This window comes from Sparus aurata, chromosome 11 (genome assembly GCF_900880675.1).
Source record: "Sparus aurata chromosome 11, fSpaAur1.1, whole genome shotgun sequence".
In the NCBI taxonomy this organism is placed as follows: domain Eukaryota; kingdom Metazoa; phylum Chordata; class Actinopteri; order Spariformes; family Sparidae; genus Sparus; species Sparus aurata.
The window spans coordinates 23,429,650-23,450,934 of record NC_044197.1 but is presented as its reverse complement, the minus strand read 5'-3'; the positions used below and the strand labels follow the sequence as shown (position 1 = coordinate 23,450,934).

The 21,285-nt window shown below is 42.9% G+C and overlaps 2 protein-coding genes across 7 annotated transcripts in view; one reads left to right on the top strand and one right to left on the bottom strand.

Moving 5' to 3' along the window:
• dennd1b (DENN/MADD domain containing 1B) overlaps positions 1 to 4,875 on the bottom strand; it is a 111,417-nt gene extending 106,542 nt beyond the window's left edge. The window contains exons 1-2 of one of the 3 annotated variants that reach the window (XM_030434508.1): positions 4,492 to 4,875; positions 3,835 to 3,899 (exon numbers count right to left, since the gene is read on the bottom strand). In XM_030434508.1, the coding sequence (XP_030290368.1) occupies positions 3,835 to 3,899; positions 4,492 to 4,508 (82 nt within the window). In that variant the 5' untranslated portion in view covers positions 4,509 to 4,875. The remainder of the gene's footprint in view (positions 1 to 3,834; positions 3,900 to 4,491) is intronic. The other 2 variants (XM_030434507.1, XM_030434509.1) reach the window with 2 other exon arrangements.
• c11h1orf53 (chromosome 11 C1orf53 homolog) lies at positions 4,450 to 17,867 on the top strand. Of its 4 annotated transcripts, none has more exons than XM_030434511.1 (5): positions 4,450 to 4,464; positions 7,043 to 7,088; positions 9,742 to 10,319; positions 14,172 to 14,273; positions 15,852 to 17,867. In XM_030434511.1, exons 3-5 carry the CDS (start codon positions 10,050 to 10,052, stop codon positions 15,921 to 15,923), a joined length of 444 nt encoding a protein of 147 aa, XP_030290371.1. In that variant the 5' UTR covers positions 4,450 to 4,464; positions 7,043 to 7,088; positions 9,742 to 10,049; the 3' UTR covers positions 15,924 to 17,867. The 4 variants fall into 4 exon arrangements, with proteins under 4 accessions (XP_030290371.1, XP_030290374.1, XP_030290373.1 ...); XM_030434514.1 differs by lacking the exon at positions 4,450 to 4,464 and having other exon boundaries at positions 6,336 to 7,088; positions 9,742 to 10,070; positions 10,152 to 10,319; XM_030434513.1 differs by lacking the exon at positions 4,450 to 4,464 and having other exon boundaries at positions 6,341 to 7,088; positions 9,742 to 9,872; positions 9,978 to 10,319.
• The last annotated feature ends 3,418 nt before the right edge of the window (positions 17,868 to 21,285 follow it).

Sequence of the window (21,285 nt, the reverse complement as noted above, 5' to 3'; positions counted from 1 at the left end):
CATCAGTAGTTCAGATAATAGTTCTTAACAGTGTGCACGGTGCTGTGTGGAAAGTTGGCACAGCTCCAGTCATTGAAACCACCTCCATAGATGAAACCGTCCCCCGCCCCCTCCAAATTTAGCTCTTTGTCAGTTGATTTGAAATCTTCACAGTGATTAATTACATATTGATTAATCATCAACATTAGCATGAATGCCTTGTGTAGGCTTAGCATAACCAGACACATAGAGAAATATTACATTTCTATTCCAAAATGTTACCTTTTAATGAGTGACTAATCTATTCTACACCACCAGCCACCATGAACTAATTTAATGTAGTCCTGTCTGCAAACATGAGGGCGTCATCTGCACACATAGTGCAGACTACTACAGTAGGTGTGAAACCCACTCAACACAGGAAGTTGAGGGATAGCTGTGCTGACCATCTATAAAAAAGTTCAGCTATTTTCCTCTCACAATGGCACAGGTTTTCTCTGCAGTTCGATCATGACTGGTATTGATGAAGGGAACCACCCTACTCTCCTCTCATACCATGCCGTTTCACGTGGATCTAGTTTCAGACCTGCAGGACCAGGATGTGGTGAGGTTGGCAAAACAGCAGTGCGGCATCAGCAAAACTTTGCACACACCAAGCTTTCCAGTCATTCAAAGAGGACACCCTTTCAGTCATTTCAAAGTGTGCATTTGCAGAGCAAACTGGATGCTGGTAGAAGGAGTACACAGCAACTGAATTGCAGCCAAAATCAATCTAAATTTAAACGTGTATTCCCTAAACTGTGAGGAGGAGATATGAGAAATATGAGCAAGCTGAAACCTTGCACCACTTCTCCAAATGCTCAAATGTTCGACACCATGTTGCTATGACAATTTAATTATAGTCTATCATGGTTGCACTATTGTTTGTTTGCCTCTGTGAGCTAGTGGGAAGATAATGTGTGAATGTGAAGTGGTGCTTTTTGGCCAAGTATCTAATGCTTGTCTGTGGGAGAAATGGCTCTAGTTTGCGGTGAGCGACTGTGGAGGTTTCATAGCTGACCAAAGCTGTTCTGTTATGAGTCATCGCGTTAACCCTTTCAGATCCTAATAAAAGAAAGCACCACAAAATGAAGACAAATGTATATACTTATAGATGAAAGGTAATGTTCTAGGGTATGTAAACATAGAATATTTACACACAATCGATCCATTAGGGTCTAGTAAAATGATAATAGTCCATTCAGCACTACATAAGATGCATTTAATTCCATACAAACTTCAGCTGATGTGAAAATGAAATAGATCAGATTCAGAGAGAAGTGAGAAGTAAGAGGTTATTCCTCAAATGGTTATCTGAAACCACTCCTTTAAAATCAATTTGCTAAAGCCATAAGCCCCTGCTGGAGGATAGCAGTACGCATTTACATCATAATGAGGTCCTCAACAGGGACATCCTTCATTCAATCGGGATTCAGTACAGTGCAGAGGGAGTACTTCAGTCAAATGACTGAGCTGAATGTGTATGTTCCACTTGACCTGAGGGGTGTGCAAACATTGCTCTGTAGCTATGCTCCAGGGAGCAGGAGTCCGGATATGAGTCTGACCCTGGATCCTACGTGGGGGAAGTCAGTTATTACAGTGCAGGCCGGTGGTTTATGAGTTAGGTTTAAAATCCAATATCAGAATCACATCCAAGGACAACTTCCAGTCTACTCTGGTCAGCTCAGCAGCTGCACAAGTGAACCGTCCACATAACACCTCTTTAACGTCAAAACCGAGTGGGCAAAATAAGACAGCTGGTGTAATGTGCAGTGAAAATGTTTTTACATGATATTTGACTTATGGGCGACATTAGATATTGATGTGAAATGTAGGTTGCTGTATTTCCCATATTCATAAAGGTATATGGTGTTGTTCTTCATTGGCCACAGTCATTTCCTGAGCTAGTCTGAACACGTTTTATCCCGGCCACCGTGGCTGGAATGTTTGACCACTGCAAACAGCAGAACAGATGATGCAGCTTGCTGACCCAAGCGTGATCTTTCTAAAACAATCATTGTGGGGGTCACGGTTACAAGAGAAATGCCCAGACTGGCTAACTCATGGTCAGGCTTAATAACAGAATAATGCAGACTGGAAAATCAGTCAAAGAAATGAAGAACGCAGAACAGTAACAAATATCTTCAAGCAGTTAACATCTCAGATAATTTTACAGTTGAACTCAGTGTTGACTTCCTCTCGTTCTTGGGAGTACACTCTGGTGCACACATAATAACACCACAGACATAATGATTGCTCTCATCGTGGAAGACTGAACTCAGACATGCACTGAAGTTTTGTGACGCTCGCTGTCTGGCTTAAAATACTGTGCAGAAGCATTTAGTAAACACTGCCGCCGGTGTTACATGTAAACTTGGCTGTGCAGCCTTATAATTATTGTTATTACACGACAAACAATCATTTCCACAAACACATGGCATACAAAAAAACACAACTGGGAAACACACATAGACATCTTTCTCAAGATGGATATTAAGGCCATGACAAATACCCTGACACTTAATTTTTGTTTATCAATCAATTCTTTGTTTGGTCTACAAAACTTCAAAGAAATTTTAGAGAAAAGTCCATCGAAATCTTCCAGAGAACAAGTTGACATCCTCGTGTGTTAAGTTGTTATCCAACAGCCAAAACCAAAAGATATTAAACATACAAAGACATGAAACAGAAAAAGACAGAAAATCCCCACTTCTGAGACAGTGGTAACCAAGAATGTCGTTAAATTACCCTTTAAAAAACTAACAAGTAGCTCTACTCTAAGAAGAGCAGGCAATGTATGAAATTGTGGTCCACATCATTTTAATTCATGACCAGTTATTAGAATTTCGAACAATGCCTACCAATTGGTTCAGCACTGACAGATGCACCAGTCATTTCAAATTAATATGCTCTATTTAAGGCTGCAACTAATGGTTATTTGCATTATCGATCTGCCATTTGGTTGCCCCATTAGTCGATTTATCTTGTGTGAAATGTCAGACAATAGTGACAAATATCCTCAAAACTTTCCTTGACCCCAATGTGACTTTAAATATCTCGTTTTGTGGTAGACTGATTATCAGCTCTGGTCAATTATCAGAGCTTATATTCAGCATTTTTCACAGATCTTCACATTATTGGTGATTTTACTGTCTGATTGCCGATCAAATAAACTAATTCAAAAAAGTGCTTCTTTGGTTCTGACACAGCATCCGCTCACACAATGTCTGCCCACAACGCCATCTGACTGGTAACGCATCACAATTACATTTGTATCATCAACAGCCTATAGACACTGACTAATCCAAATCTGCAAAGCAACTAGTAACTACATGTATCAAATAACTTTAGAGGTGAGGAAGTATAAAGTAGTCAACTTACTCAAGTAAAATACCTGAAAGTTTTACTGAAGAACAGTACTTGAATAAGTTGTTCTTAGATTCATCGGTTGACCCCTAGTACACAGCTTCTCTATATGTATTATTCACCATTTATGTTTCCTTTTATCCATTCAATGATGTGACAATGTGTCCCTGTGGTCTCTAACATGGTATCAAAAATTTATATTTTTCAAGGCATTGTTCCGAAGGCATTATATCAATACAGGCTGACATTAATAGCACATTATTAAAGCTGTTATTTGTAAGAAAAGTTGATTTTGAGTCTCAATACCAATTCACCAAAAATGGACTCTTAGGAATAGCAGCTGACCCGTCCTAGAATCCACATGTCAGTTTTTGAGGAGTTGGGAATGAGATACAAAAATCAACTTTCCTCATAAATAGGACCTTTAATGGAAATAACAACATCACCTACCCTCATTTTCAGATGTTGGACATGCCACCTGTAGAACCAGCTCAAATGTTCTTTCTGGATTCTCCCTGGAAATGAATAAATAAATAATTATTCAGGGGGGAGAACAGGGGCAGCTGTTATTACACACAATCATGGGCAACAAGTGTGCAGACCACGTTGGTCCACATGACAACTGCACTGAATTCCATTACATGTGCATTGGTATATTTGAAATCACATAATGGAGCTGTCCTACTTTATGTGAGTCACACTGTCAATAGCCAACTGTGTCAATAACAGCAGGTTAGCTACAGCTGGCAGTGACTGAATGCAAGAATGGGAAGTTTTCCCTATCTCTGACAGCATATCTGGGCAAACTTGCTCGCTGTCGTGTCTACATGTAGCCTATTTAAGGCTGTGTGCTTGGCTAGCGGAGCTGCTAATTGGTGGTCAGCTAGCAGACAGAGCAGCAGACTGACCCAAATGCTGTCGAGCCAGCTGGCCTGGCTGTTAAATCCACTGCTGGAGATGGCTCAAATTACGACAAACATTCCTTCGTATTTCACGTTCAGCTGCGAGTTTGACGTTACGTGGCCGCCACATTAGCCGTTAGCTCGACGGTTACACGTAACGTACGAAGAGGCGACGGAGGTGAGACATGAAACTCGGAGGTCTTACTTTATTCTGCTGTCCATGGTTTAGCTACAGCATCGCGACAACTCCGTGCTGTCGGCGGCTGCTCTGCTCTGCTCTGCTGCTCTGCTGCCTGGCTGTCCGAGAATATTTCCACCTCGTCCTTCCTCAGTCCCAGCCGTCACTTCTCTATCTGCCTTGATCTGATACCGGTCAAAAGCAGCCGCGACCACATGCTTGTCGGTGGGATAGTGTAGTAGTCTGCGCCGTCCTCCGCCTGTTAACGACGCCTGGGTCCTCCGCTTCAGCACCACGGTGTTATTTCCCACAACAAACGCCACTCCAGGAAGTGCTGTCAAAGATTTGGTGACGTCAGCGCGTCAGATGAGCACCTTGCCGCTTCCCTCTGCCTGCGAGCATCTCTCCCTCCACTTTAAAGATGAGTAACACACAGCAGACCTGAGCTGTGTGATTCATGCTCCTGATGAAAAACCCGTTTCCCGCCGAGACCGTATTATTAGTTCAATAACTGTGGCAGCGGTAGCCTTCAGCAGTGGCTCCCAAAGTGGGGTCCTGGAGCCATCAGGGGTCAGTGCGAGGGCTTTCCAAAATGAAGATGTAGTTTAAGCCAGTATTAATAGATGTTTTCTTTTCGTCTGCTCCAGGGCTGAGCGCATTACAACATGACATATCCTCACCTTTTAAAGTAGTTATGTTCCGCATCATAGTAAACAGTTGGATGTTTATACATCCAGAAGCCACCGAGCAACATTAAGATTCATTTGGAGTCAGATGTAGCTCAATATTCACTCTGGTTTTATCTTCACCTACGAGTGAGGGAAATATCTGCGTCTTTAGCGGCTGTTTTTGTTTTGATTTTTTTTTTGTCATTAAAAATGCTGAATATTAAATCTGATACTTATTTTTACTTGTACTTTTGATACTGCGGTACATTTAATATTGGACACTTTAAAGGGCCACTTTGTCATTTTTTGAGAAACTCAGAATTTTAACATTTACAATATTAATGATACATAATAATAATAATACAAACTCCGAAATACTTATTAGTTTCCATCACTGAACAAACAAGCTGTTCTCAGAGGATAATAAGATCCCAGAGCACTGTTTGAAGCTAAGAAACGTGGCAGGGTCCGCCATTTATAAACAAAGTAAAACAGTATGAAAGTCTGTTGTCCTTTAAGGTTGGTTTGTTTATCCAGTTTATTCAGCCATCGAAACAAAGAGAGCTTGATTATATGGTTTGTTAGGCATTAACAAAAAAGGTCAATGAAGAGCATTCTCTTCTGGTTAAAATGTCTTCCCTAAAACTACATAGTGCCCCTTTAACTCAACTTTAGTACTTTAACTCAACTTTTATTTGTAGGATAGATGGATGAGTATCACTTTTAACCAAGGTAATATCACTGCCAAACAACAAATTAATTTCTGTCCAGAACAGGTTACGACGTTACGACGTTACGACGTTACGACGATGGTAGCCCTCACTGATTACCACCACTGAAGTACCTTTGAGCAAGTCCCCAAATGCTTCGGTGCAGCCAACAGATCAGACTGACTGGCATAATTATAGTGTGTCATGTGTAAATGCTGCTTATGCTAACCACCTTAGACGACAGTAGTACATTAAATAAATGCTGAAATTGCAAAACATAACTCAGTTACATAAGCTTTTAGATGATGAGAAACTCACTGTGGCACACACACACACACACCATGTATAGAATGGGCTGACTGTATGTGACCACTAGAATCTGCTTCATGACTCTACATTAAACACATTGCTCATGAATCAGCTGAGTCACTGACCTCTTAAAGGGGCAATCCACCCTAAAATAAAATTATTTCTACATTTTTGTTCTTAGGGATTTAATTTGGGAATTTACATGAGACGAGTCCTTGTTTCAGCTGCAAATCTTTATCTAGTTATTTCAGGGCTGTCACAAAATCACGATTATCGTGGCCAAACAAATTCACGTTAGCGATTTTATCGCAATATCTACTGAAATTTTGGGGGAAAATGCTTGCAATCCAATCTATCTATCTGTTTATTTTGCGTTTTGTCTATTTTTTGGCAAATAAATAACCCTCATAATGTGCAAAAGTAATAATCATAAAATGTGTTCAGTTACCAGTGAAAAGGCAACCAGATGAATGTATATACAAATGAGGCATAAGGCCGAACATCACTAGATTCTATTTGATGATATTGTCATCTCTTTCATGTTTTATTATTAACTCAACATCAATATTACATTTTTAGATATCATAGTGATCGTGAATACCACAACACAATATCAATATCTGATTACATGAGACCATTGAGTCAGTACCTAATTTATTGTCAGTGTACCAACTCCCTTAAGTGACACCTGATGACATAATCAATTAGAAACATGATGCTCTTTATCTCACTTTTAAGGGAACATCCTACAGTCCAAAGTCACAGATATTCAGTGGGATTTAAATTCTGTTTTAGGGTGGACTTTCCTTTTATTGTTTGCATGTTTAAGCAATATTTGTCCCATGGTAAATTGAAACCAATGACTTAGATGTACTTCTCTCTCCTCTCCAGAGAGTCTGTCTGGATCACAGCCAGATTTCTTCAGGCTGACTGGAAGGTAATTAAGTGGCAGCAGACTGGGGCATGCTGTTTCAGGCATCCGTATGAAATGATAATGGCAGGGCTGCTGCCTTAACATGAAAAAAAAGAGGGAAAAAAGCAATGCGACACACAAAGAGACACATACATAAAGCTCTCATGAGTCTTGGGCATTGGGAACCAGGGAGGTTTCACATTTCAGAGAACTGTAAACAGTAAACAGTCCCAGATTATATTCATTTAATGGAAGTTTACCCGGAAAAAAGAACAATACAATGTCTCATTGTCCTTCTGAGGCCTTGACAACACATTTTGAGGGTGGCTTCAAACATTTGACTTTGACTGAGTTGCACTTGATTTATCTCGTTGGATTGAAACGTCACTCACAAGAAAATGTACAACAAGCGCTCCCTGTGTTTCATTTTTTCAGTTTGTGAATATGCAGCAGGCAGCTGAGTTATTACAAACACTGCTTCTGGGACTATTGTGATGTAAATCAAAATATCTGCATTATCCAACATCTTGGTTGTTGTTGCGGGAGTTCATTTTCTTTTTTTTCTTAAGTCTGTGTACATAATGTCTGTCATTCTAAGCGTGCATATATTTTTACCAGTGATGTGTAATTTGTCTGTGGGTAAATTGACCCCACAATGTCAGTCAAAAGACACTTGTCAGGTTTCATTATCCAGAATTCTGTAGTAGACACATCATCAGAGGGGGCTCACAGCGATGGATAACCTTGAGAGGACTCATTAATGTCCACTCATCAACCTTTCAGTGCTTTGTCCAAGTCGCTATATTACTTGAATATTATGGAAAGTGTCTTAGAAGTCAAGGAGAGCCTACAGTATGTTGCATAGGTATTAATAGAGGAAGTGTATTTTAAGCAAAATGTATATTTATGGAATTATAAGTATGTTAAAATGGCATTCATCATATTCCATACATGCTAAAAATATATTGACTGAGAACTATTTTTTGCAATGATCCCCCAAACATGTTTAGAAAACACTGTAACAGAGGAAGGATATAATATATTTTAACAATAAATGTTTCTTTTAAAATGATATAAGTGCACTGAAACAGTAAACTTTATTGGTATTTTGATAATTATGATAAATTTCGCTGTTTGTGGGGGGAATAAAAAGAACAGTTTCTCACACACTTCACTGACGCTTTTTTCCAAAGCGACTTACAGTAATTCATACACTGATGGCGTTGGCTAACATGCAGGGTGCCGACCAGCGCATCAGGAGAAGTTTGGGGTAAAGTATCTTGCCCAAGGACACTAAAACACGCAGACAAGGGGAATTGAACCAGCGGCCTTCCCATAACAAGATGCTGGATCTACCACTGAGCCACAGCCGCCCCTTGAAAGAAGTTCCTGAAGGGGACACCAATGGTGCCATCAAAAGCACTGTTGTATTAAGAAATGTATATGGGGGAAAAAGGAAGGCTACTAATTTAATTTAATTTAATTTAAGTTTACTTTTACTATTGAATCATACCAGATAACTGAAAGGCAAATAACTTCCAACACACTCCCAGAGACTGCTCCACAGACACGCGTACAGAGCACTATTGCCATTGTGAAGTATGTAAGTAATAGTGGGACCCAATTGTTTAAAATCTTTAAAACACACTGTTTTTCATCTATAATCAACATAAGGGTTTTCAATGCATGTGATTACAATCAGATATAGAGGGGGACAACTCTGTTTTTCTCAGGAAGGTATTTTCACGTATGCCAATATGCCACTATTGGTTGATAGAATCGGCCAACCATTATATCAGTCTGGCTCTTATACATACTGTGAAAAAATCACTCTTTTTTTTCCATGTATCCTTCATTAAAGTGTAAATGTCAGTAAACCCTCATGTCACCAGGGTTAAAGCTGATCGGAAAAAATCAGATTGTTATTCAGTATATATGTTTAAATATATCACAGCATGATACAACCTGAACTATCTGCATGTAACATGTGTATTTCTCCATTTGGGAGAACTGCCCCTTTAATTAATGTCAAACTGATGCAGCGTTTCTGTTCAGAGGAGGGTACACCAATGTATCCTTGAGTGTTCATAAGTATGGATTTTTCTCTCGTTTTTTAGTTGTTTGATTTTGCTGATCAATAGGTCAAGTATTTCTATTCTATAAAACTTTAGCATATTATTACGTTTTATTTATAAAGCACCTCTCATGCACAGACGTCACAAGTGGCTACATAAAAGAAATTAAGAAGAAAGGCAAAATGAGTTTCAAGTTGATTTTATTCATGTGACAATTGAAAAGTAAACAGGTTTGTACAGACAGGCGTTCACATGCAGGCACAAAGACATTTACACAACAATGTAAATTATGAACGGGACACCTGTAGCTCAGGGGTAGCGCCAGCACCTTGTTATAAGAAGTCGCTGGTTCAGTTCCCCCGGTCTGCATGTCAAAGTGTCCTTGGGCAAGATACTGAACCCCAAACTGCTCCTGATGTCCTGGTTGACGCCTTGCATTACAACCACAGCCATCAGTGTATGAATATGTATACATTACTAAATGCCCTAAATGTAATTCAAGATCAGATAAATTAGATGTGGATGTGTGATTTTTTTCCCCTCCACATATCCTTCAGTAAGGGGTGGATATCAGTAAAGTGTAGATGTCCTCATACCTCCAGGGACTCCTGGTGGCTGCAGTGGAACAGCAGGGGCGCTGTGTGCGTCAGTGGGCCGGTGTGACGACGTGGTCACGTGGCACCAGCGTATCAGGCGAAGGAGGAAGTGCACCACAGTTCTCTGCGGGCAAAAAGTAAACATGTACCATTGACAGTCTTTGATAAGAACTGATGATACACATGGCTGCCAGTGAGTTTGATAAAGAGATGGTTTGATTGATTGTTTTTGCACACAGCAGCCAGGAAAGAAGAAACGATGTCCAAGTAGTCCCCCGTTTCGACCCCCAGACATACAGAAGTTCCACGGGGGCATGTATCACCAAAGTTACCCGGCGAGTAAAGCATTTGTCAGCAGATTGATTCTCCTTCATGTTCGGTTTAATAAACGACTTGTAACAATGTCGATACCGAAGCTCTCGGAAGAAGAGTGGACAACGAGCGGCGGCAGCTCACAGATCAAGGCGGACGGCAGTGACGCGGTGACGGGCGGTGGCGGCGCGGCGGGAGGAGACGAGCCGGCTGCGAGAGAGTTCACGGAGGAGGAGCTGAGCATCCACAGAGCGCACACACAGGCGTGTGAGGTGAGCCGGAGCACTGCGCAGGCTCGGAGTCCAACCAGGGCGCACGGTTTGATTACCGCAATTACGCGTGATTATTTACGGTCGAGCGTTCCAGCGTGTCGATGGGCTGGTCGCTGTGTTGAGCTGAATTGCATAAGTGCAGTGGAGGAGCCTCACATTAAAAGTGTGTATACACACAGCGAAACAAAAATCATTCAGTAAGTTACTGAAGTAGAAGTATCAGTCAAATGTATGTAAGTGTAAATTGTAAAACTACTCGTTCACATACTAATTGTTATATACTCAACGTTTAATGTAATGCTGTTAATTATTTAGGTTGATTAACATGTGAACAGCATTTTAATGGTACTGCTAATGTTACTGTCAGGTAAGATGCTCATGTCTTTGTGTGTAACGCCTGCAAATATTTGATATTCATAACGTGAGATTTCTCTCTGTATAAATTCAATTGTGTCTTTATTAGTAATGAAGTGAATGTACTTGGTTTTAAACTGTTTATATTAATGAGCACAGTTAAAGGGGCAATATGTGAGAACAGGTCACTGTCAAGTTCACACTGGAAACGAGCATGGGGAGCAGTTTCGCCAGAGTAGCTGCTAACTGTAGGCTAGCTGTCGTTAGCGAGTTAACTCAGTTAGCTCAGTAAGTCGTTCATAGCATGGACCTGCACTCACTGGACACAGCCCTCCAGCCCCGTTCATTCCTCTGAAAGCTGCTTAGAGGAGCGTGAAGCAACGTTAGACTTCCGGCCGAGATTTTTTCCGCATTGCAGACTGAGGAGGCTAACTTCCAGTTTAGTGCCCGGCTAACTTGAATAGGGAGAAAATAATTTAATCGTGCGACTCTTTTGGACTTTCCAAATGTCGCTGGATCCGATGGCTCAAATTCTGACGGTGGAATGAGTCATCTCGCGGGGGTTGTGACGCTTAAAACAGATGCTTCTTTCAGTGTTAGCTTATGGGAAAAAGTGTTTTGGGCCACAGTGCATCAGGTGACGATGTAATTACACTGTCTGGCCACTGACAAAACTGGCTTGATCCGGAGCTCGGAGCACCAGGGTGGTGTCGGTGTTAACACCTCTAGCACAAGAGAAACTTTTATTACTTTGTATTCTGTTCATGATTTGTTATTTTTTTGTCATGTTTAAACTAAGATTGTTACATATTGCACCTTTGAACTTCATGAACAAAATAATACCGATGCATTCTGTCATTAGTGATTAAAATAACTAAAAAGTACAGACCTATTGTGCCACAATTGAAAACTGTTTTACAAAATCAAACTCAGTGTGTGTGTGTGTAAGGTCAGCTGGAAATATTTTTTAGCCCAAATACAATATTTAATAATTTCCTTACCACATTTACCAATGTGTAAGGGCTGCAACCAGTAATGTATTTTCATTATCAAAGAATGTGCTGTTAATCTTCACAATGAATTGTTTAGTATATAAAATGCCAAACTGTTCTGAAAAATGCTCATCGCAATCTCTCAGATCCCAGGGTGATGTCTTCAGATTGCTTCTCTCCAAAAACCCAAACACTCTTAATGTACTGCCATCAATTACAAAGAGAAGAAGCTAATCTCTACTGTAACCGAGCAGGGACCTGCAAATGGTGCACATTTTTGCTTGAAAAATGCCAATGAACAATGGGCCTCATTCATGAACCGTTCTTACGAACAAATTTGTTCTTAAGTCCCACTCACGAAGATTTTACGAAGATTGTGGCATTCATGAATTTTTTCTTATCTAGGATTTGTTCTTAGGCAAGAACAAATCCTACAAACACTCAGGAGTACTCTTACGCACATTTCAGTTCCGAAATGTTGTCATGGTTGTGTTTTCTTCTCTTGTGTAGTTCAATAAAATGCAATATTACAGTGATAATTCTGTCATATTTATTCATGTATTTATTTATTTAATATTTTTGGTAATTTACAAAGAATTTAAATTCTAGAATAAATTAAATGTGCCAGTGATTTAAGATAAATCAAGTAAATTGGAAACATGCCATCAATTAGTAACCCCCCCACCCCATTTATACGTGGCATTTCTCCATCCAAGGCCCGCAAAACAATGGCATATATATTGCTCCTGCGGCTTTCATCAGTGTAAGAACACAGCTGCGAACAATTCTGAGGCTTATGAACGAGTTGGTGAATCTGACGTCGGGTTTTCTTAAGGAACCTCTTAAGAACAACTTAAGAAAGAATCTAAGAAGATTCTTAAGAAGATATTGGTGAATGAGGGCCATTGAATCGATTATCAACTGATCGTCTCATCGACCAATTGTTGCAGCTCTTTTATATACCATTAATGCTTGATTCCTGAGGGAATTAAGTGTTTTTTTTAAAGAGGCTCTATGTCACACTTTGCTGCAATTTTCATGTATTATTCAATTTTATTGGCCACACGTGAGCTGATTGTAACGCGACGTGATAATTTAGACCTTCTCTGTCTCTCTCTCGGTTGCCGATACCAGCCTGTGGACGGTTTGTTTCCAGCACATCACAGAAGTTCCACGGAGCCTCTCTTAAGACCACCATATTTAAATTTACACACCTAGTGACGGAAAACACACCCGGTGTCAATGTTGATCCCACATTAAGGCAATTATCATCAGTACAGATAATACAGAACCAGTAAGACCGTTGTTTACTGAAGCTAATGTCATTCCGAGTATCACCGCAGCAGCTGTGGTGCATCTCCAGAGCCCGCCTGTCCCCAGGGCAAGGTTCCCCGGGGGTCCTTTGCAGAGTGAAATTTTACTGTAACTTTAATTACGAACAGTCAGTATCAAAGAGACTGTGGGTAGATGAGGCATTTGCTTTACAAAAAAAAGCTGTCAAATGGTAGCCTGAAGATATTTTAGGCAGATTTTTTGAAACAGTTTTCTTCTAATTTTACTCAGACACACAGTGCTTTATCTACAGTCCATGTCAAATAAGTAATGATGACAGTTGCCGTCGTCAGATCCATCACCTTCACCAAATCTTACTCGCTCTTCCATCAAACAGAGCCGGCGAGCTCTGTGCTGATGACAGTGGTGAGCAGGAGTCGTGTGCGTGCCTTTAGGCGTATCTGTTGTAAATATTGTGCTTCTGAGTGTGGGTGAAATTGAGGCAAGTTGGCCGCGACCTGAGGAGAGCGGCAGGGCCTGGGTGGGAAAAGCACAATACAGAGGGGGCCCAGCTATGCCAGCTTCACTATGTGCCCCTGCAATGCCATGCGAAATGACAGGCCGTGTCACCGAAAGGCCCGGGGCCTTTTTCCCTTTGTGGCCTGTCAAAGCTCACCAACTAGTGGGCCCTCATTTTGAAACAGACTGAGAGATGACATTTTCTAACTACCTCGGGGACGGCGCAGGAGTTCAGTGTTTTTATTTTTTTTCATGTGCGGAAGGTGTTTGTGTGAGACATGAACAACGGGTCAAAATAAAAGAGAAAAAACTATTGTGTCTAAAATGTTTTTTTTTTTTGTTTTTGTTTTTTAAGCGTCTTACAAATACGCAGTGGAAACTAAAACTCAGTACGGTGCTACCAGTTGATTAATCAATGCAGAATCTAACCTGCAGAACTGCACAGAAAAGGCCAGCACTAATTAATTAGTAACATCTTAAGAGGTAGACCGTCTTACATCTGTTTCTATGCTTAGAGGTCATCCATTTCCTCTTCTGCTCGACCCAAAGCAATCTGTCTCTTATGTATATGTTCGTATTCAGTATTATGCTCGCGTGTATCTGTCTGTTCGGGTGTGTATATGTACTGTATATGGTTATGCATGCGGGGGTCACACACCAGCGTACGTGTTTGTATGTCATGCTAATTAAATAATGATATCTCCATTATGTTCAGGCAAAGAAGCAGATGTATGTCGACCCTTCCAGTGGGTACAAGGTGTTCACAGAGTATGCCCACCTTCACAGAGGGAAATGCTGCGGCAGCGCGTGCAGACACGTGAGCTCTATGTTTTGTTTTTTTTGTTTTTTTCTGTTGCACCAGGCTGTGTTTTTTTCCCCAGTTAACTCTATATTGTTGTGGTGCATGTTTTTGTTTTTTCCTCCGACCTTGTCTGTTGTGTTTTTTTCCCGTCCCATCCTCTGCTGTTCTTTTCTCTCCTTGCTTCAGAATTATAATTAATACTTATATTAACAGAGGATTTGGACAAATGTTCTTGTCCTTTTTCTCCACGTCAGCTGTCCATGGTGCTGAAACGGGGATGGTGAATTAATTTGATTAAGCAATGGGGTTAATTTCGCTGCATACTTTTAGCTTAAACAAATCAAATGACAATGTGCCTTCGTGTTCAGTCGGTACTTGGCTTTTGCCTTGGTGCATCCTCCATGATGCATAGTATTGTGTGGAAGCAAGTGTAAGACTGTAAACTCCCGTCGGTTGATTGGTTGAAGGCAGATGTTGCCCAATAACGCAAATTCTGAAAAAGCTTGGGAGTTTCAGGTGATGATTCTTAAGTTCCCCGACTGAAAGCAAATTACACCTGTTCACGCAGGTGTAAAATTACCCATCCTGTATTAACACCGTGTTAACAATATTGGCAGTTTTGTAACACCTTTCTCTAACAAAGCTACACAACTAGAAAAAAGAGAAAACAGCCATCTGGAAGCGTTTTTTTTTTTGTTTGTTTATGGCCAAATGTAGTGGCCATTGTTTACTCAAAGGCCACACAAACAAGTGAGGGTTCACTTAGAATCCAGGATCAGATTATAGTGGATTACAGTGGAAGACATTCTGTTCAACCCTAGTTCCCCAAAAAGTTGTGAGGCCACATAAAACTTAATGAAAACTAAATGTGATCATCAGTTGGAAACGCTATAAAGACGATGAAGGGCTCAACTATGGATCTGTTATGAGTATTAGTGTTTGGTGGGCTTGATTTATAAGCGTCACTTATGTTGACAGAAACACCACATATACTGACAAAGGGAATTACTTGTTTCAGTATTGCATTATATCATATTGATTCAAAGATGGCTAGATAGCTAATCTAGTTCCCGGTTAGTCCTACAGGTGTGCAGACTTTGCTTCTGACCTTTTTCGAAGTTGAATCGATCTTTTGCTTTCTACGTCTTTAAGGATAAGAAAGTGAGTAGATAATGACTGGATTTTTCATTTTCCAGGTGAACTCATCCTCAAAGTTGCGGCCACTTTTGGAAACGCTGTAAGCGAGTGTAGATGTTGATGCAGAATGGGTTTCAGGATCAGATTAGACTTCAGATACTTTGGGAAACGCACTCCTGTTCTGCTCACTTCCCTTCTGTTCTGTTCTGCTCTGTTCTGTTCTGTTCTCGTGACACAGTACGCCATCCAGCCTCGTCTCATCTTCCGTCCCGCCGTGCCCCGATCCCGTCCTGGTCTTGTCCTCTCCTGTGTCCTTTTTTTTTAAGCTTCGCTCCTCTGGCGCTCGTCGCTCTCTACACATGTCCATGTGTTGTTCTCTGTGTGACTGAAGTTCTGCTCCACATGCAGCCGTTTAGCACCATTTAATTATTTCATTTTTTTTTTTTCCCCCTTCAGTGTCCATATGGCCAAGTCAACGTGAAGGACCCTGCGATGAGGAAGAGATTTAATACCCTGTTCTATGTATAAGCCTGACATGACGAAGGTAAAAAAAAAGCCTGTGAAGAATCCAGGGACCCGGCGTCAGGCTTTGCTTATCTTCTGCCTGTCGTTATTTGGACTACTTGAGAGTCATTTTTTTTAGCAGTGTACGAAGTGATGAAATATGGGTAGTGTCTGTGCAATACCTTCCTGCAATGAATCACAACTATTCTCAGGATTGTTTTCATTCTCACAAGACAGCCAAGAAGGAGAAAAGGATTTGTTCACTAGAACCTCATGTAAAATAGTCTTTCATCACATTCTGGTTTCGCTGTGTTTTTCCTGATGTGTTTTCTTTTTCCCCTCCGATGTCCAATGGAAAGCCTTGAGCTTCCTTTTTTTTTGCGCTGCTCTTTAGGAGTATTTAATATTTTGTGGTATTCCGCTCCTCTGATGCATTTACACGGGTTGTGGGAGTATGGAGATGAAAACTGAGAGAGCATTTTAGATCTTCGCCCTGAAGATAAAGGGCATATAAGCGAAAGTAACCGCGGATAGTCAGATGGAGTCTTGTGCTCTTTTGCTTTGCATCTCTTGTTATTTTCCCTCCCAAATGTACGGCTGCATGAATATTAGCATCATTTACACTCCGCAAGTGCTCGACTGAACTGTCTACCTTTGACTGAAACGCTGTGTTGTTAAAAATAGGCAGGGGCCAGGGGTCGGCCCTTACACTTGGCTGCTCTGCTTTTACACCACTTGATGGAATCAGGCTGTTAACAAACATGCCATGGACATCAACAGCAGCCCTCCCCACCGGACTCGCAGCTCAGCCTCCTGGCAACACTTGGCTACGGAGAAGCTCCCCGCCGGCTGCTCTCCTGAGCCGCAGCCTAATGAACTCCTGGGCCCTCTCATCCCAGCACTGCAATAGATCAGCCCGGGCTTAGACGCACACATGCATAGTGAGGCTCGCTCCGTCAGAACACCCTGTGGCTCCTAATAGGCCAATATAGAATAAAGGTTGCGCTAAACACCGCTCTGTAGCCCACAGTAATAGTACAAGGTAAGGTCAAGTGCTCATGCAGCACTACCTGTGCGTGCAAGAGCTGTCGAGGAAAGATGTGGCACTTGATTTGTGATTTGTGAGTGCATGTGGGTAGGCAGCGCGATGCCTCCGGGCGCTGGCTGTGAACCTGCCACACACACTCGCCCGTCTCCGCCTGATTGGGCAAACAGCGTCGGGATGAGAGGATGTGTCTGCCGCGGAATCCTGCCGCAGCCGCCTACCGGCGCGGCCACAGTTTCTCCTCGGCAGGTGGGTCCCAAAGGCAAGTGCTTAGTGATCGGAGCAAAGCCCTGTGAGCGGCTACAAGGAGATTCATGATCCCAACAGTGCTGGGGAGGACAGGTTCTCGGGGACGCGTCGTCAGGCGGGATGAGAGGCGAATTTATTTGGTGTTATTCTAAACCGAGGCAGCGGAGCGTGCGGCAGCAACATTTCTGCAGCGGGACGGTGAAGGTGTCACACTCATCAAGTACCTGGGCCCGCTTGCCTGCCGCGGCTCTGCGGGTTTTGCCTAGGGACTTGTCTGTCACATTAAAGTAGATGCATTGCCATTCAGGGCCTCGGCGGTCCCGCAGCCTGACCATGAAATAGGCCAACTTTCATGTCTGCCTCATCCCTCCACGTCTTCCCAATCCAGTGATGGCACAGTTTGATTTTTTTTTTTTTTTTCAATATCATGTTCTTGTCGAGCAGTTGGTGACTGAGACACAAACAGCACAGCAATCTCTTCGACAGATTTATGGAGAAATTTACCAGAAAAATCCAACCACAGAGATCCAGTTGATCATCATGTTAAAGGTGCATTATGTAGAAATTTTAATCCGAAGCGAAAGGTTACCAAATAGATGCCGAAATAAACAAGCTGTCTTTGTTCTAATGGCTGAATAAAATAAACTGACCTTAAAGGTGCTTTTCATGAGAAAGGATTATTTTTGAGTCTCTTTCCCCATTATTGGAAACGCTTTTGGACGGCCGTCCCAGAGCGGCGTCCTTTGACGAGTTAGGAATGGCACTCAAAATTTAAATTGTCTTACAAATAGCACATTTAAAGGACAACACAATCTCACACTGTTTCACTTTATTGATATGTGGCGGACCCTGCCACCGTTGTATCTTTAAACCTCATATCCTTCTGAGAACGGCTTGTTTATTCAAAAATGGAAAAAAAATAAACATTTCTGAGTTTGTATTATTACCTTTCCAAAACTTAAATAGAGCCCCTTTTAATGTGTAAAGAAACAGTCTTGGTACATTTTCTTCATTGTGACATCACTTTCCACAGTGAGAGCATTTCACTAAAGGTCTGATCAGACCAGTTTTGTTCCCTGATACTTGTCTCGCAGATTAATTGTTTGTGATGCCCAGTCTTTGATTAATTTATCAAATTTGATTGTATCCGACAAGTTTATAACCTTACTGGGAAAATGCCTCCGTCGACCTCACTCACTCGCAAATTCATTTTGTTGAATTTGCCTGTATTATGCAACACCAGCAGAATGATGAAAAATGAAGAAATTTGAAGTTTTATTCCTCAATATAAGCAGATATGAAGCACACACACACACACACGGTCATATCCCCTCAGTGCAGATGTGCTCCCGAGTTAGAACAGCCGAGCAGACATGTGAGGTGTTTATTTCAGGCGTTTTGGACTGAACATCTCTGACCTTCAGCTGGAGCATATGCTGTGCTGGAGCAGAGTGGCAGCTCTATACCGTGTGCCTTTCTGCAGGACGGTGGCACTAGCCGCAGAGAAAGAGAGAGCTGTCCAGTTTGGATCTGTGACCAGACAGGCTCGAGTCACAACCAGTTGACAGGCCAAGCAGCCCCTCCTCCCTCGACCCCCTCCCTCCTTCCCCTCCCCTCCATCTCAAACAAGCGCAGCAGCCCTGCGGCCAGTGGACCCGACCACAGTCAGTTACAGTGTCTCCATCACTGTTGGCCAGACCAGCCAGGAACTGACTTAGGCTTGGCGGGGAAAAAAAACAACTTGAGTGTCAGCCGTATGATGGCTGAAAGGAACATCAGTCTCAGCAATTGGCCGGGCGCTGCTTTGTGCGGGCGTGCACGCGCAGAGACGCGCACGCCCGTCTTGATATTCAAGCAGCATTTGAGCAGCCCCTACATCAACGTCTGGTCGCTCTACACAGACAATGTCAGCTCGCCTCGGGGCAGCAGCCTCCACAGTGGTCATATGGACAACCCGATCCCTGTGGTAGAATTAGTGATAAAAAACACACATGGCCACTGAGTGACAGTCAGGGCACCAGATTCCTTTGGACAGACAGGGCTGCAAATAGCACAGTGGAGCAGTTTCTCCCTCAGACCGCAACTGGTGGTCAGGCTCATGCCAGGGCAAGTCGTGGCGGCCAGATGAGCCCAGATAAAAGGAGAGTCAGGGGCAGTCACAGGCACCTAAGTGCCCGAGGAGCACTCTGGCCTGTTTATTTCCCTCCTGGTTTTGACTCTTTGCAGTCATACACTTAATAGACAAGTGATGTAATTGCCTTTTTTCTTCCTTTATTTTTTTTCCTTGTATTAAGCTGTTTCACTATCTAACCTCTTCTTCATTGTCTTCTCTCCTGTCTTCAATGAAAGGCTTAAGTAGGAGGAAAGGAGAGTGTTTGACAATATTAATCCGAACGTCACCTAAACTACCGCGTCCCCCCCCCCCCCCCCCAAAAAAGCAGGAAAAAAAAAAAAAAGCTGCCTTGCCCCGTAAGGTTATATAGCGATAAAGAACATCCATCTATTATGTTTCCATGTCCTTTCTAGTGTGGCCAGATATGGACTAATATGCGCACCATTCCCCAGGAGGATACTCTGTCCCCAGAGGAGATGGAGGGGGGGGTGGCGGATGGAGGTGGCGTTGTGCTGTTGGAGCCGTTCTGGAGGCAGGGAGGGGAGGCAGGCAGCAGTTGGTGTGCAGAGAGCAGAGGCTCAGGCTGGCTAGTTAAGAGCTTCTCTCTCCTATCCTCCATCTGCCAGGGACTGGGGTTGTGATTTGAGCTCCAGCAGAGCAGAGCAGGGAGGAGATCGAAGGAGGGGTGGAGGGGGAGGGTTGGTGGGTGTGGGTGTGTGTGTGTTGGGGGGGGGGGCTGGGTGAAGGGAGGGGGGGGTTGGTTGGAAGAGGCAGAAAAGAGAAAGTGGAGGAAGAAGAAGGAGAAGAAGCGGGGAGTTGGAGGAGGAGAGGGGAAAAAGTGAGGGAGAAAGACCTGGAGAGAGAAAATAAGGATGGAAATGAAAAACAGGATACGTGAGGATTGAGGCGCCTCAAAAAGAAAAAAAAATCTATTTATAGGCTTATTCCTGTCCATCAGCATTATTCTAAATCACTGCGAGACATTTTAATTCGAGCCGCGTCGCTCGTATTTCACCCATCTTTATATGTGTTTTGATATTTCCTCTAAAAGAGAAAAAAAGGAGGGATGAAGCCATGTCCACTGTGTGTTTGTAAATATTTCCAGGATGTCTCACACACCCACCCTGGCTCATGTGACGGGGCTACATGTGACTGGGATACAGCTTTACAGTACTTCACTCCTCCCTCTGTTCCTCCTCCTCCTCCTTCTTCTCCTCAAACCCCCCCTCTCCCTTCCCACTCCTCTCCTTCATCCTGTCAGTGTTTAGCCCGTGGTTCCCTGCACCACGGTGGATCCTGGGAGAGCCTTCCTTCCTCGCCGCCGCCCGCCTCCTCCCTCCTCTCAGCCTCCCTTCGACTCCTTGCCTCCTCGCCTCCGCCTCTCCTTTTTTTTTTCTCCCTCGCTTCCTTTTTCTGGCCATGCTTTGAGAGCTCCCTCTGCGAGACCGAGTGTCACTTGAGGTGACCCAGAAATGATAACTCCAGATGAACCCTGGATGTGTGGTAATCTAACCACCATGCCCTGGGAGCCAGGCAGCCGGGGGGGGGGGGGGGGGGGGGGAGGCAGGGGAGCATCCCTGGGTAGATGCTGTATCTGTGGCTGCACTGTTGAACCGAGCGCTCCGGCTGCAGAGCCTGTCTGGGTATCATGCTCGGAGGACGCCGTGTGCGCGGTACACGTCGCGGTACACAGTGAAATGGATCTCAGTGTTGTTGCATTATTGATGAGATACATTGTGATGTCAGCCCAGGCGGAAGCAGCAAAGCAAAATGACTGTTAGCAGTATGGCACATGATCATTTATGCAGGCAGTGCAGAGGTGTAATTAATTGCCACCCTATGCTCACTCAACACAATATCCCATTCACTTTATTGTCAATTTAAATCCATCAGTGTGTTTTGTCCTCCAAGTGGCCGGCGTGAGCAGACTTCTCCGTTTTTTTTTTTTACAGAAAATAGTCAAATTCGAGCTCTTCAAA

Bases quoted from the DNA above. Each gene is read 5' to 3' on its own strand.
- c11h1orf53 (XM_030434511.1), top strand. From the start codon at position 10,050: ATGTATCACCAAAGTTACCCGGCGAGTAAAGCATTTGTCAGCAGATTG. The intron at 10,320-14,171 runs GTGAGCCGGAGC...CATTATGTTCAG, and splicing joins CGCACACACAGGCGTGTGAG to GCAAAGAAGCAGATGTATGT. The intron at 14,274-15,851 runs GTGAGCTCTATG...TTCCCCCTTCAG, and splicing joins GCGGCAGCGCGTGCAGACAC to TGTCCATATGGCCAAGTCAA.